This window comes from Mustelus asterias, chromosome 1, assembly GCF_964213995.1.
Source record: "Mustelus asterias chromosome 1, sMusAst1.hap1.1, whole genome shotgun sequence".
Taxonomy (NCBI): Eukaryota; Metazoa; Chordata; class Chondrichthyes; order Carcharhiniformes; family Triakidae; genus Mustelus; species Mustelus asterias.
Genome location: NC_135801.1, coordinates 62,668,983 through 62,683,163, shown reverse-complemented (window position 1 = coordinate 62,683,163; position 14,181 = coordinate 62,668,983). Strand labels below are relative to the sequence as shown.

The following is a 14,181-nucleotide window of genomic DNA, read 5'->3' as shown; positions in this document are numbered from 1 at the left end:
GGCAACACCATGTCTTAATTAGTGCTGATACAATGTCAAATAAATAGGCAGTACATCCCAAAGATTGGTTTATTGAATCAAACAGCATATTTCTTTGGCTGTTTACAATAAGCAAATTATGGACTGTATTCAACTAGCACATGCTTGCAAAACCCAAAATAAACATCCACTGTTAGAAGTGATTCTGTAATTTGGACAGCGCTTACTGAACAATCCTGGGTGTGCTAATAGTTACACTAACAACCAATTTAAGATCATCAGTCCAGCTCGTAATGGGGCTCATGTACATTTGCAAGAGGTGACATACATTCAAAGGCAAGCATTTGTTTTCTGCAAACAAAAGGAATATTTTCAGACTATGCACCTTTTTATCATTACCCGGGAGCTTTCCCCATTGCTTTCTCCCTGGCACTGTCTTGGCCAATCTAAGTCAACTTGCCAAAACATTTCCTGAAGTATAAATTGTGATCATTTGAAATTTGTCATTCTTTTTTGGGGGTGATATTTGCTTTTATCCCAAGGACTTTCTTTGATTTTGTTTAAAGATTTAATTTTATGCATTTGTCTGCTATATTTTCCCCCTTTTGTGTTTCTTTATCCTACTTTCATCTAAACTACTTAGCCATTTAAATCCAATTTTAAAATTGACTTCCTATTTATTAAAGGCATCCACCTAATTTTCACAATTCAAAATCTCTTAAAAATTGCTTCTTTCGTTGGTACTTTATTTTCCTCATTTCAGCCATCTGGGCTTTGAATTCCGTTTGATTTTAAAAGCATGCTGTTATACATGCACTCATTTGTTTTTCTATCTCTTGCTCCTACTCTTTCTTCACATCACATGCAGGTACAGTATTTTATCTATTTACAGCTACTTATGCTTTAAATGTTCATATTTTTTCTGTTTTCTCCCACCTGGGAGTTGCTGCATGCTATCTGATTAAGAAGGACTTTTAGTCACTATTTCAAAATGCTTTATAAATAAACATCACGAGAAACTACCGCTCTGAAAAAAATTCTCCATTGAGGAGTGCTTTCTTTTTTGAGAATCAGCCCCGGTCTGATCAGATATATTTCATGGAATCATAGAATCCCTGCAGTGCAGAAGAGGTCATTCGGCCGATCGAGTCTGCACCGATTCTCTGACAAAGTCTGAGGTCACGTACCAACTGACTCAAGAACAGCTTCTTCCATGCTGCCATCAGACTTTTGAATGGACCTACCTCATATTAAGTTGATCTTTCTCTACACTCTGGCTATCACTGTAACACTACATTCTGCACTCTCTCCTTTCCGGAGTAGACTGCGAAGTGATGCATTTCGGTAGATCTAATGTAAGGGGGAGTTATACAATAAATGGCAGAACCATCAGGAGTAGAGACCCACAGAGGGACCTGGGTGTACAAGTCCACAGATCCTTAAAGGTGGCAGCACAGGTGGAGAGGGTGGTGAAGAAGGCATATGGCATGCTTGCCTTTATTGGACGGGGCATAGAATATAAATGTTGGCATATGATGTTGCAGCTGTATAGAACGATGGTTCGGCCACATTTGGAATACTGCGTCCAGTTCTGGTCGCCACACTACCAGAAGGACGTGGAGGCTTTGGAGAGAGTACAGAGAAGGTTTACCAGGATGTTGCCTGGTATGGAGGGTCTTGGCTATGAGGAGAGATTGGGTAAACTGGGGTTGTTCTCCCTGGAAAGACGGAGGATGAGGGGCGACCTAATACAAGTGTATAAAATTATGAAGGGCATAGATAGAGTGAACAGTGGGAAGCTTTTTCCCAGGTCGGAGGTGACGAACACAAGGGGTCAAGGGTTCAAGGTGAGGGGGGCAAGGTTCAACACAGATGTCAGGGGGACGTATTTTACACAGAGGGTGGTGGGGGCCTGGAATGCAGTGCCAAGCAAGGTGATTGAGGCGGACACGCTGGGATCGTTTAAGACTTATCTAGATAGCCACATGAACAGACTGGGAATTGAGGGATACAAAAGAATGGTCTAGTTGGGCACATGAGCGGCGCAGGCTTGGAGGGCCGAAGGGCCTGTTCCTGTGCTGTATTGTTCTTGGTTCTCTACGTATGGTATGCTTTGTCTGTATAGCGCACAAGAAACGATACTTTTCACTGTATACTATTAAAGAGAATCTACAGTGCAGGAGGAGGCCATTTTGCCCAGTGAGCCTGCACCAACAACAGTCCCACCCAGGTCCTATCCCCATAACCCCATATTTAGCCTCTTAACCCCCTGACACGAAGGGCCAATTTAGCATGGCCAATTAACCAAACCCGCACATCTTTGGACTGTAGGAGGAAACCGGAGCACCCGGAGGAAATCCACTCAGACACGAGAGGAATGTGCAAACTCCACATAGGCAGTCATCCAAGGCTGGAATTGAATCCGAGTCCTTGGAGCCGTGAGGTAGCAGTGCTAACCACTATGTGCTACCGTGTTGCCCAATAAAAATCACCAAAACTAATACATGTGACGAATCAAATCAAAAAATATTTACCCAGACTCTTTCCCCCGTCCTATCGCTGCAACCCCTCACATGGCTAATCCATCTAACCTACATGTCTTGGGACACGAAGGGGCAATTTAGCATGGCCAATCCACCTAACCTGCACATCTTTGGCCTGTGAGAGGAAGCCGGAGCACCCAGAGGAAACCCATGCAGACACAAGAGGAATGTGCAAACTCCACATAGACAGTCACTCAAGGCCAGAATTGAACCCGGGTCCTTGGAGCTGTGAGGAGCAGTGCTAACCACTGTGCTACCATGTTGCCCAATAAAATTCACCAAAACGATACACTGTACCATCATGTGAAATTCTACATTTTAGTGTACCCCGACAGTTCAGGAATTATGCACCAACACAGAGAGCAGAAGATTTCACCCAAAGTAAATTCAAAGGGAAGCCTTATTTCAGAATATTGTCAGGATCCTGATCACCGAGCAAGATCAATGAGGTTGGATTCAATTTTCTGTTTAACCCCATGTTTGGAGGGCCCTAACAAGGAAGAGAAATAATGGGGTAAGAATCAAAAAAAAGGAAAGAACTTCAAATTCTAAACATTATCAATGATCTCGATTCATGTTTAAGTTCATATTTTTTTTCTAGTTTTTCAGTGGTTAAGTAAATAATTTATAAATCCTGACACTTTTATTCATTTCTTCATTTCAGTATTAATTTCTTGGTGACTGACAATCATGAACTTTTTTTTTCAGGCAACTTCTGAAAATCAGACAACGTATTATGTCTCTTATCGGAGAGGCGAGTTTGTTCAGATGAAATTACCAAAATATGCACTACCGAAGGTAACCACTTTAAGCTGATTACAATCTTTATGTAAATTGTAATAACGTCTATGGAAAGCTTTGCATATAGGGCACATGGTCATTGGCCATATTTTGTTAATGCACGTAATGTTCTATAAAAATTCTCCATCTCTGTGAGCAATGCCACAGAAGATCTATTTTACTGTTCAATAGTCAACTATTTGCAACTGTAGAAAGGGTAAGAAGATTGATGTGGATTCACTGTTGGGCCTTATGAACCACATTATCAACCACAAAAACTCAGTTTGCAGATGCAGCAGGTAATCAAGAAGGCAAATGGAATGTTGGCCTTTATCGCGCAAGGGATGGAGTATAAAAGCAGGGAGGTCATGCTGCAACTGTACAGGGTACTGGTGAGGCCGCACCTAGAGTATTGTGTACAATTTTGGTCCCCTTATTTAAGAAAGGGTATATTAGCTTTGGAGGGGGTACAGAGAAGGTTCACCAGGTTGATTCCGGAGATGAGGGGGTTAGCTTATGAGGAGAGATTGAGTAGACTGAACCTGTACTCATTGGAGTTTAGAAGGTTGAGGGGAGATCTTATAGAGACATATAAGATAATGAAGGGGCTAGACAGGGTGGAAGTAGCGAGGTTATTTCCACTTACAATGGAAACAAGAACTAGGGGGCATAGCCTCAAAATACGGGGGAGTCAATTTGGAACAGAGTTGAGCAGGAACTTCTTCTCCCAGAGGGTAGTGAATCTTTGGAATTCTCTGCCCAAAGAAGCAGTAGAGGCTATCTTGTTAAATGTGTTTAAGTCACAGATAGATAGATTTTTAACCATTAAGGGAATTAAGGGTTATGGGAGTGGGCGGGTAAGTGGAACTGAACCCACTATCAGATCAGCCATGATCTTATTGAATGGCAGAGCAGGCTTGAGGGGCTAGATGGCCTACTCCTGCTCCTATTTCTTATGTTCTTATTATTTGAGCCCGTAACATGGTTAATTTGAACTTGATAAGAACAGCTAACATTCATATGCAGAAGCTCATTCTATTTACAAGCCTTGCATTTTTTTTGAACTACAGAAGAATTAAGTACCCTGTTACATTTGCCAAGGTAATATCTCAGCCAGAGTCAACTTGTCACTCGGCACTCTTTTCTCCTCTAGTATACATTTTTGTGATCTTTTGAAATTTGGCATTCTTGTGTTTGCCCTGGTGAGTGCTGGATGAAAAGCTTTGGCATGATGTCTCTCTTTTCAGAAGTGTTCAAGTTCTGTACTACCAAGCAGCTGTTTGAAGATTCAATTTCTCCAAATTGCAGTGAAAGTTACATTTTCTATTGCTATTCATTGTCCTTGCCCCAACTGGGTGGCGTGGAGGCACAGTAGTTAGCATTACTGCGCTTCAGCGCCAGGACCCTGGTTCGATTCCCGCCTTGAATGACTGTCTATGTGGAGTTTGCATATTCTCCCTGTGTCTGTGTGGGTTTCTCCGGGAGCTCCAGTTTCCTCCCACAGTCCAAAGATGTGCGGGTTAGGTTGATTGGCCTTGCTAAAATTGCCCCTTAGTGTCAGGGGGATTAGCAGGGTAAATACGTGGGGTTACGGGGATACGACCTGGGTGAGATTGTTGTCAGTGCAGGCTTGATGGGCTGAATGGCCTCTTTCTGCACTGTAGGGCTTCTATGATACTCTTCTATGAACTACCTTTGCACATTTGTCAACTTTTACACCAAGAAATGGGTAACTGACAGGAAAGTCAAGTGAACAACTTAGACAACATTTGCACACCTGATTGATTTCTCAGACAGAGGTTTAAGTGGGTTCCAAGGACTCCTGCCCAAAATAGTTGAAAGGCTGTATACTGATAAAAATTGGGATCCTGTGGCTATGTACATACAGAATTTTCAAAGAGAAACAGTGAATGCAGGTACCAATTTTTCCAGGCTTTGAGTTGTTTAGTCAGGGCAAACACAAGAATGCCAAATTTCAAAAGATCACAAAAATGTATACTAGAGGAGAAAAGAGTGCCGATTGACAAGTTGACTCTGGCTGAGATATTACCTTGGCAAATGTAACAGGATACTTAATTCTTCTGTAATTCAAAAAAAATGCAAGGCTTGTAAATAGAATGAGCTTCTGCATATGAATGTTAGCTGTTCTTATCAAGTTCAAATTAACCATGTTACGGGCTCAAATAATAAGAACATAAGAAATAGGAGCAGGAGTAGGCCATCTAGCCCCTCAAGCCTGCTCCGCCATTCAATAAGATCATGGCTGATCTGATAGTGGGTTCAGTTCCACTTACCCGCTCGCTCCCCATAACCCTTAATTCCCTTAATGGTTAAAAATCTATCTATCTGTGACTTAAACACATTTAACGAGGTAGCCTCAACTGCTTCATTGGGCAGAGAATTCCAAAGATTCACTACCCTCTGGGAGAAGAAGTTCCTCCTCAACTCTGTTCTAAATTGACTCCCCCGTATTTTGAGGCTATGCCCCCTAGTTCTTGTTTCCATTGTAAGTGGAAAGCAGTGATATCATGGTGTTGTCACTGGACTAGTAATCCAGAGACCCAGGGTAACGCTCTGGGGACCCAGGTTTGATTCCCACCACAACAGATGATAGAATTTGAGCTCAATAAAAATCTGGAATTAAAATTCCAATGGTTGTTGATTGTTGTAAAAATTCATCTGGTTCACTGATGTCCTTTAGGGAAGGATACCTGTCATCCTCGCCTGGTCTGATCTACATATTACTTAGAACCCACAGCAATGTGTTTGACTCTTGAAAGTTCTCTCATATAGCCTAGCAAATCATTCAGTTGTACCAAACCGCTACAAAAGCAATAAAAAATAAATAAACTGGACGGACAACCAGGCATTGACCTAGGCATCAAAAACAACATTGGCAAACTCAGCACTGTCAACCCTGCAAAGCCATCCTTACTAACGTCTGAGGGCTTGTGCCAAAATTGGGTGAGCTGTTTCACAGACTAGTCAAGCAACTGCCTGATTCAGTCATACTCATGGAACCATACCTTGCAGACAATATTCCAGGCACACCACCATCACCTCTCCCACTGTCAGAACAAACCCAGCACAGGTGGAGACACAGTAGCATATGGTCAAGAAGGAGTTGTCCAGTGAGTCTTCAACATCGACTCTGGACCCCATGAAGCCTCGTGCATTAAAGATACCTAACCAGAGTAGTCTCTTTTGTGCAAAGATGTGCGGATTAGGTGGATTGGCCATGCTAAATTGACCCTTAGTATCAGGAGGATTATCAAGGTAAATACGGGGGGTTATGGGAATAGGACCTGGGTGTAATGCCTGATGGGTTTCATGGCCTCCTCCTGCACTGTAGGGATTCTATGATCTTTTTATCTCCTCCCTTTATCTCCCACATGTTCCGGAGACTTTGATTTCTTAACACTCCAATTAAATATTATTTTCAAAACTCTGGATTAAGCCATATTCCTGACATTCCCATCACATTGTTGTTCCCTCCTGCTGAAAGAGCCTCCAGTCCAGGCAGCTTATTTCTGTACATATATACATCTTGTTACAGATACTCCCTCTATCCCATCTCACTGTTTCTGCCCTTTCTTAGTACCCTCCAAAGTATTTATTAACTGCTCAGTTTAGGTATAGCCTGTGCTTTCTGTACCAATCTTTTTTTAATCTGGAAGGATTCTCAGTTCTGCCACTGGGCCCAGATGTATTATCCTGGTGCTGATAGATGCCAACACATGAAACAGTTATCTTGATGGTATTAGCAAATGATTTAGTGAGCTGCAGTTGAAGGGGGTCAAAGAAGTTAATGTAGCCTGAACATTTAACTAATTTTTAAAGCAAGAACAAAACTGTGCAGATGTTGGAAATCAGGGGGAAAAAAAGCAGAAAATGCTGGAAACATTAGGACCGCAGCCTCTGTGGAGAGAGAAGCAGAGTTAACATTTAGGGCCAATGAATCTGTTTTTATTTTAGTGAATTTGTTTAACGTTTTTGTAAAGCAAAACTGTTGGAGTACTGAATGAGGGTTGATGTCTGGTAGTGGGCTATCCATCTGCTCTCTTCAGCTGAAAATGATGAATGATTCGAAGAGAGAGAAAACCAATATTTAAAACTGACAGAAATTGGGATGAGAAATGTAAACAGTGTGAAGCAATGACTATTTTGCTCGAAAGAGAAAGCTGCTGTTTAAGTTGTCAATCAAGCATTGATGTCAGTGTCAGTCGAAGTGTTTCTGGCTTTCATTGGCATTTAGAGTGTTGCACACCTCAAGTCTGACAGAAATGAAAATTTTTGAATTACATTTTCACTTGACATCACAAAGAATATGAACTGATCGGAAATAATTGACAAGGGCTGCTTGCCTCTGCTGAAGGGAATTAAGGTACGCTTGGTGTTATAAACACTGAACTCACTAGATTTTAAACATTTTTGTTAGAATTTTATTTGTCCCTTTAATGAGCTTAATATAAGCGCATCCCTAAAACTTTTCTCCCTTTGAAAGCTTGATTCATGTTCGTATAACACTGGGCTAGAAAGATAACAGGATCAAGCAGGGTGCCCTACACAACTAATTTAGAGTGATATATTTTTAGAATAATATATTAAACAATGTAAAACATAGGAACTCCTAAAGTCATTATAGGAGTGTTAATGCACTTTGAGAAGCAAAATGATCAGTCCTCATCCTTAGTTTTGCAAAATCATCTTGAGACCCTCTACTTCTATGTTCAATGTCCCCATATATACACAAAGGAAAGTTAAGATCAACTATGTTACTCCCTCCAATAAGAGACACGCACTACCTAGATTCCTAAAGAATGATTATTTGAGAACATCGCTATAATCACAGATAGAGTTGAACCCCAGCATTAGATGCCATCTGCAGACAATGCATTGCCATCTATAGAATGGAAGGGGGGCCAATTTGGGTGGGAAATTAAAATTAAAATTTGTATCAAATCATAATTGAACTCCTAAATATAGATGCGGCCCCTTTATCTGAGTTCTTTGGCACAGAATGTCCCAGATACTGCTTTTAGGGTTGTATTACCTTTTGAGGTGAATCCTGATTATAGAAATCTGATCAAAAAAAGCAAGTAAGTTGTCTTTTTAGGAAACTATTAGCTTTTAAAATTAAAAAAAAATCAGTCTGAAAATTGCTGTTTAACTCTCTCTTATAGAAGTGACAAAATTATTCAAAGCTCTTTGATACATTTATGTTACAAGAAAGAGATTTAAAATCCATACTAAGAAAACTTCAAGCTACCGTCTTTAAAAGAAGGCCACCTTTGTAGTTGTAACAGAAGCTTTTTCCATGGAGCCTCAAAGCCTTAAAGGGCAACCTTTGTACAGCAGTTTTGAATGATTAAACATTTAAAAGGCAGCCACTAAATCACTGTCATATTGCTGATCAGAATTTCCTTCCCTTTAAATTGACCGAGCTCTGAGATGGGCTCACGGATTAAATCACAAATTAATTGATATATTTGTTTGAAATGTGATAGTCGAGCTTTAATGTGGTGGCACTGACTGCCACAGACCTTGTATGATCATCAATCACTGTATCCCATTGGTTGCTGACACAGACACAAAAACATTTGATGCTTGAATAACTCCTCTTGCATTAAGGACCAATCAGGCAACCACCAGCTTTGGCAAATGGAATCTTAATGGCACATTAGCTATGCTTAGCTGGAAGGCCAAATAGCGAATAGAATTGCATAACTTCTATACTTCAGGGGTCTGCAAGATACATACATGAGTCATTCTACACACACTCGAACAATAATGTGCACCACTTTGATTTTATACTGTTTCATATTTTTGAGTGACAATTTATCTGCATAATGTTGTTTACCATGACATGAACCCAATTGTATAAGGAGATCATTGCTACTTTTATTGAGTACATATTAAGGAAGCAGTCCCAACACCTTAAAATAAAAATATAAATGTCTCAATGTTATTCTTCAATATATCAGTGATTTATAAATGCTTTTAGTTTTGAAGAGTTGTGATGGCTGACTCTTTTGGACTGATACACATCTTTAGTCAGATTCAGAATGGGGCTTTGTGTTATGATAGGATGAAGAGCCGCTTCTTCCCCCATTTTGAAAGGTGCTGTGAAAGTTTGTCTTCTAATGTAACTCAAAGAACAAAGAACAATACAGCACAGGAACAGGCCCTTCGGCCTTCCAAGCCCGCGCCGCACCCTGGTCCAAACTAGACCATTCTTTTGTATCCCTCCATTCCTACTCCGTTCATGTGGCTATCTAGATAAGTCTTAAACGTTCCCAGTGTGTCCGCCTCCACCACCTTGCCCGGCAGCACATTCCAGGCCCCCACCACCCTCTGTGTAAAATACGTCCTTCTGATATCCGTGTTAAACCTTCTCCCCCCCCCCCCCCCCCCCCCACCTTGAACCTATGACCCCTCGTGAACGTCACCACCGACCTGGGAAAAAGCTTCCCACCGTTCACCCTATCTATGCCTTTCATAATTTTATGCACCTCTATTAGGTCACCCCTCATCCTCCGTCTTTCCAGTGAGAACAACCCCAGTTTACCCAATCTCTCCTCATAACTAAGCCCTTCCATACCAGGCAACATCCTGGTAAACCTCCTCTGCAGTCTCTCTAAAGCCTCCATGTCCTTCTGGTAGTGTGGCGACTAGAACTGGGTGCAGTATTCCAAATGCGGCGGAACCAACGTTCTATACAACTGCAACATCAGACCCCAACTTTTATACTCTATGCCCCATCCTATAAAGGCAAGCATGCCATGTGCCTTATTCACTACCTTCTCCACCTGTGACGTCACCTTCAAGGATCTGTGGACTTGCACACCCAGGTCCCTCTGCGTATCTACACCCTTTACGGTTCTGCCATTTATCGTATAGCTCCCCCCTTCGTTAGTTCTACCAAAATGCACCACTTCGCATTTATCTGGATTGAAATCCATCTGCCATTTCTTTGCCCAAATTTCCAGCCTATCTATATCCTTCTGTAGCCTCTGACAATGTTCCTCACTATCTGCAAGTCCAGCCATTTTCGTGTCGTCCGCAAACTTACTGATCACTCCAGTTACACCTTCTTCCAGATCGTTTATATAAATCACAAACAGCAGAGGTCCCAATACAGAGCCCTGCGGAACACCACTAGTCACAGGCATCCAGCCGGAAAAAGATCCTTCCACTACCACCCTCTGTCTTCTGTGATCAAGCCAGTTCTCCACCCATCTAGCCACCTCCCCCTTTATCCCATGAGATCCAACCTTTTGCACCAACCTACCATGAGGGGTTTTGTCAAACGCTTTACTAAAGTCCATATAGACGACATCCACGGCCCTTCCCTCGTCAACCATTCTAGTCACTTCTTCAAAAAACTCCACCAGGTTAGTGAGGCATGACCTCCCTCTCACAAAACCATGCTGACTATCGTTAATGAGTTTATTCCTTTCTAAATGCGCATACATCCTATCTCTAAGAATCCTCTCCAACAACTTCCCACATTAGCTGTCCTCCAATCCTCTGGGACCTCACCTGTGTCCAGTGACGAGACAAAGATTTGCGTCAGAGTGAGAGGTGTGGGTTTTTTTCTCCCTGTTTGGTTCTCCCCACTTCTGCTCTTGCTCAGGTGCAATTCTTTGTTCACAGACTATTCTTTGGTAGCTTTTGCTATGTAAGATTGGTCACAGGTTATTCAAGCTAGCTCTAAACCATAGAATCCCTACAGTGCAGAAGGAGGCCAATTGGCCCATTGAGTCTGCACTGACTTTCCAACGGAGCATCTTACCAGGCTGTGGACTGAGAGAGGAAACATGAGCACCCAGAGGAAACCCACGCAGACAGAAGGAGAAGGTGCAAACTCCACACAGTCAATCACCCAAGGCTGGACCCGAACCTGGGTCCCTGGCATTATGAGGCACCACTGCTAACCACTGTACCACCGTGGGCCTCCGACCTCATCCAAGTAACCAAAATAAACTGCTGGAACCTGTTATGGCTCCACAGGCAACTAGCTCCCTGATTAGTCTTTCCCATTTCTGGCTGCCTGCCTCTATGTTTAGGCGACCTTTGTGATAAAACAAGCACAGCATTTATCAATTTCTGCCCCAATTAGAAATAGTATTGTAATAAATTGAAGGTGACTCGATGAGGCTTAAGTAACAAAGGTCTTGCTGCCAATAAATCAATAAATACTAACACTAATGGACAGAATAACAATGCAACTGTACAACACTCCTTCCTGGCTCCAACTGAGTATCCTCCTCAACCTGGGATACGTAGCCTTGCACCGCTTATCTCAGCTTCCTGCCTCTACACTCCATAGGGTCCAGCCCAATCATGTGCCCCACAGAGAATTCCCCCTTAAAGGGCTATGCCTACACCCACCCTTTGCCCTGCTAACTCGAGTTCACCTCTGGATGAAACAAAAAGAACATCATTAACGTTGGCAAACAAATTAGAAAAGACATCGGGAATACCCCAGGGACATGCATCATAAGTTTAGTTGATCTGGGAACTTCCAAACCCTGCTTTTTTTCAAAGGAGTTAAACACTATTGTGGGTTTTTTTGCACATTCTGTCCTGACTGTTTCACTCAGCACCACACTTGTAAATGACCCTTTCTGTTGCACCTGAAACGCACACCATTTTGACATCGGCATGCTCCTTTGGGAATGTCCTCCCCCAAAATCGAAAACAAGTTTCTGTCCTTGATACTGTTTCCCTTTTCATGGACTCTTCTGCACCCGCACTTGGGCTGTTCTTCAAGGAGTCATTTACTGTCACAAACAGTTTACCTCATTAGGCATATCTTGCAACTCGCTTACCCCCTGATCTGCACATTCAGTCACCTTCTGACTCACGCCAGGCAAGAATTGTGCAGGGCTGTGCATTTTCTGGACCTACCATTCAGGGCTTCAGAATCAGAAAGAAGGAGGCCACAGCCCTTTTTTAAATCAGGTAGGTTTAAAGGAAAAGGTAGATTTATCAGGTAAGTGGTTACATTTTAAGGTGGTGAGGTGGTAAGGGTCAGGCAGTTGGGGGGGAAGGGATTCAGCACTTGGGAAAGGAAGGATAGTCAGTGGAGGGGGAGGTAAGGTTGATCTGTGGAGGTAGTCGGGAGGTGGGGGGGATCCCATTGGGTTGGGGTTGTCAGTGGGTGTGGGAGTCCTATGGGGGAGTTATTACAGAATGGGGTGGGTGAGTCTTGTGTTAGGGGATAATTGGAGGGGTGGGTGGTCCTGTAGGGGTATTTCAGGGATGTTCGGGGGTGGGGAGGAAGACCCCTCAATCCACCATTCAATCAGATCATGGCTGATCTCTCCCTGATCTCAAATCCACTTCCCCACCTGTTCCCCATATCCCTTTATCCCATTTTTAAAATTAGAAATAGAAATAATAAAAATAATGGTTTCAAGAATGGCTTATTGGAACCATTCGACAATTCAGACTCCACCGTGCTATGGGGCAGCAAGTTCCACAAATTCACCACCCTCTGCAAGAAGTAGTTTTTCCTCATTTCGGTTTTAAATCTATTGCCTCTCAACCTATACCTGTGACCTCCTGTTCCAGATTGCTCTATAAGAGGAAACATTTGGTCTACATTTACTCTATCAATCCCTTTTAAAATTTTATATACCTTGATCAGATTCGATCTCATCCTTCGAAACTCCAGCGCGTATAAGCCCAAACTCTTTAATCTCTCCTCGTACGTCAACCCTTTCATCTTCAGAATCAATCTGGTGAAGCTCCTCTGAACTGCCTCCAATGCCGCCACATCCTTCCTCAGAAAAGGGCACCAAAACTGGATGCAATTTTTGGAAAATTATCATTATTCTCTATTGTGAAGACAGAGACAAAATATTTGTTTAGTGCCTCTACTGTTTCTGTGAAACCCATTATTACCTCACCGGTATCGTCCTCTCAAGGGCCAACATTTACTTTAGTTATTCTCTTCCTCTTTATATACTTATAGAAGCTTTTGGTATCTGTGTTTACTTTTTCCGTTAGTTTCCTTTCATAGTTCATCTTAGCTTTTTCGATTTTATTTTTAATAGCCTTTTACTGTATCCTAAAGTTGTCCCAATCCTCCAGCTTACCACTAGCTTTTGCAGTTTGGTAATAGTTAGCCAGAAGCTAGAATTGGTTTTAATTCTTCTCACGTTCTCAGTAGCTATTATTGTGACACAATCAGAACTATTTGAAGTTAGTGATTCAAAATCGCATTTTCGGGTGATTCTTAGTGCAGAGCAAATAGCCACTGGAAGTTTGCACTTCCTATGCAATATCCATGCAAACCTTACCTAGGAACTGCCATGGATAGTGGGGCTCCCCATCGCATCTGCCCTGGAGCTCCGAAGTTACAGCCCCTTTTCAACAGATAAAATCATCAACTAAGAATAGACAAGTTGCCTAGAAAATGACTCCAAGTGCTGAATTTTTCTATGGTGCATACACTGATGATCCATGGTGTAAATTGCCTTATTAGCATTATTTAGCAGGTACACTGGAGTAAATCATGGCTTTGTGTAATAGTGGGTAATAATGAATCAACAGACCATTTTACATTCTTCTCGCTTCTTATTCCCATTTCCTTGAATGGAAATAAGAACTTGGAAAGATGCAAAATGGCACTGATGATTCATGACTTCTATTGAGCAAAGTCATGATCTACCCCATTGAATCCTAAACATTGTTTGTCTTTCAGTATTGGCAAATAGTTATTTTCAGACAAAGACAGTTGTCTGATTTTGTGTCAAGATATCTATGGGTGTTTGCTCATCATCTGGCCACAACTGAAAGGATAGTTCCCAACCTGGGTAAAGGGCATTGACTGAAAGCTATTTCTAAGTTCTTATGAATAGAGGAAAGA

General features: G+C 42.1%; 1 protein-coding gene across 4 annotated transcripts in view; it reads left to right on the top strand.

Moving 5' to 3' along the window:
- sorcs2 (sortilin-related VPS10 domain containing receptor 2) overlaps nt 1-14,181 on the top strand; it is a 612,212-nt gene that overhangs the window by 463,099 nt on the left and 134,932 nt on the right. For all 4 annotated transcript variants that reach the window (XM_078213272.1, XM_078213290.1, XM_078213281.1 and 1 more), the window contains exon 8: nt 3,231-3,320. In XM_078213272.1, coding sequence (XP_078069398.1) covers nt 3,231-3,320 — 90 coding nt within the window. The remainder of the gene's footprint in view (nt 1-3,230; nt 3,321-14,181) is intronic.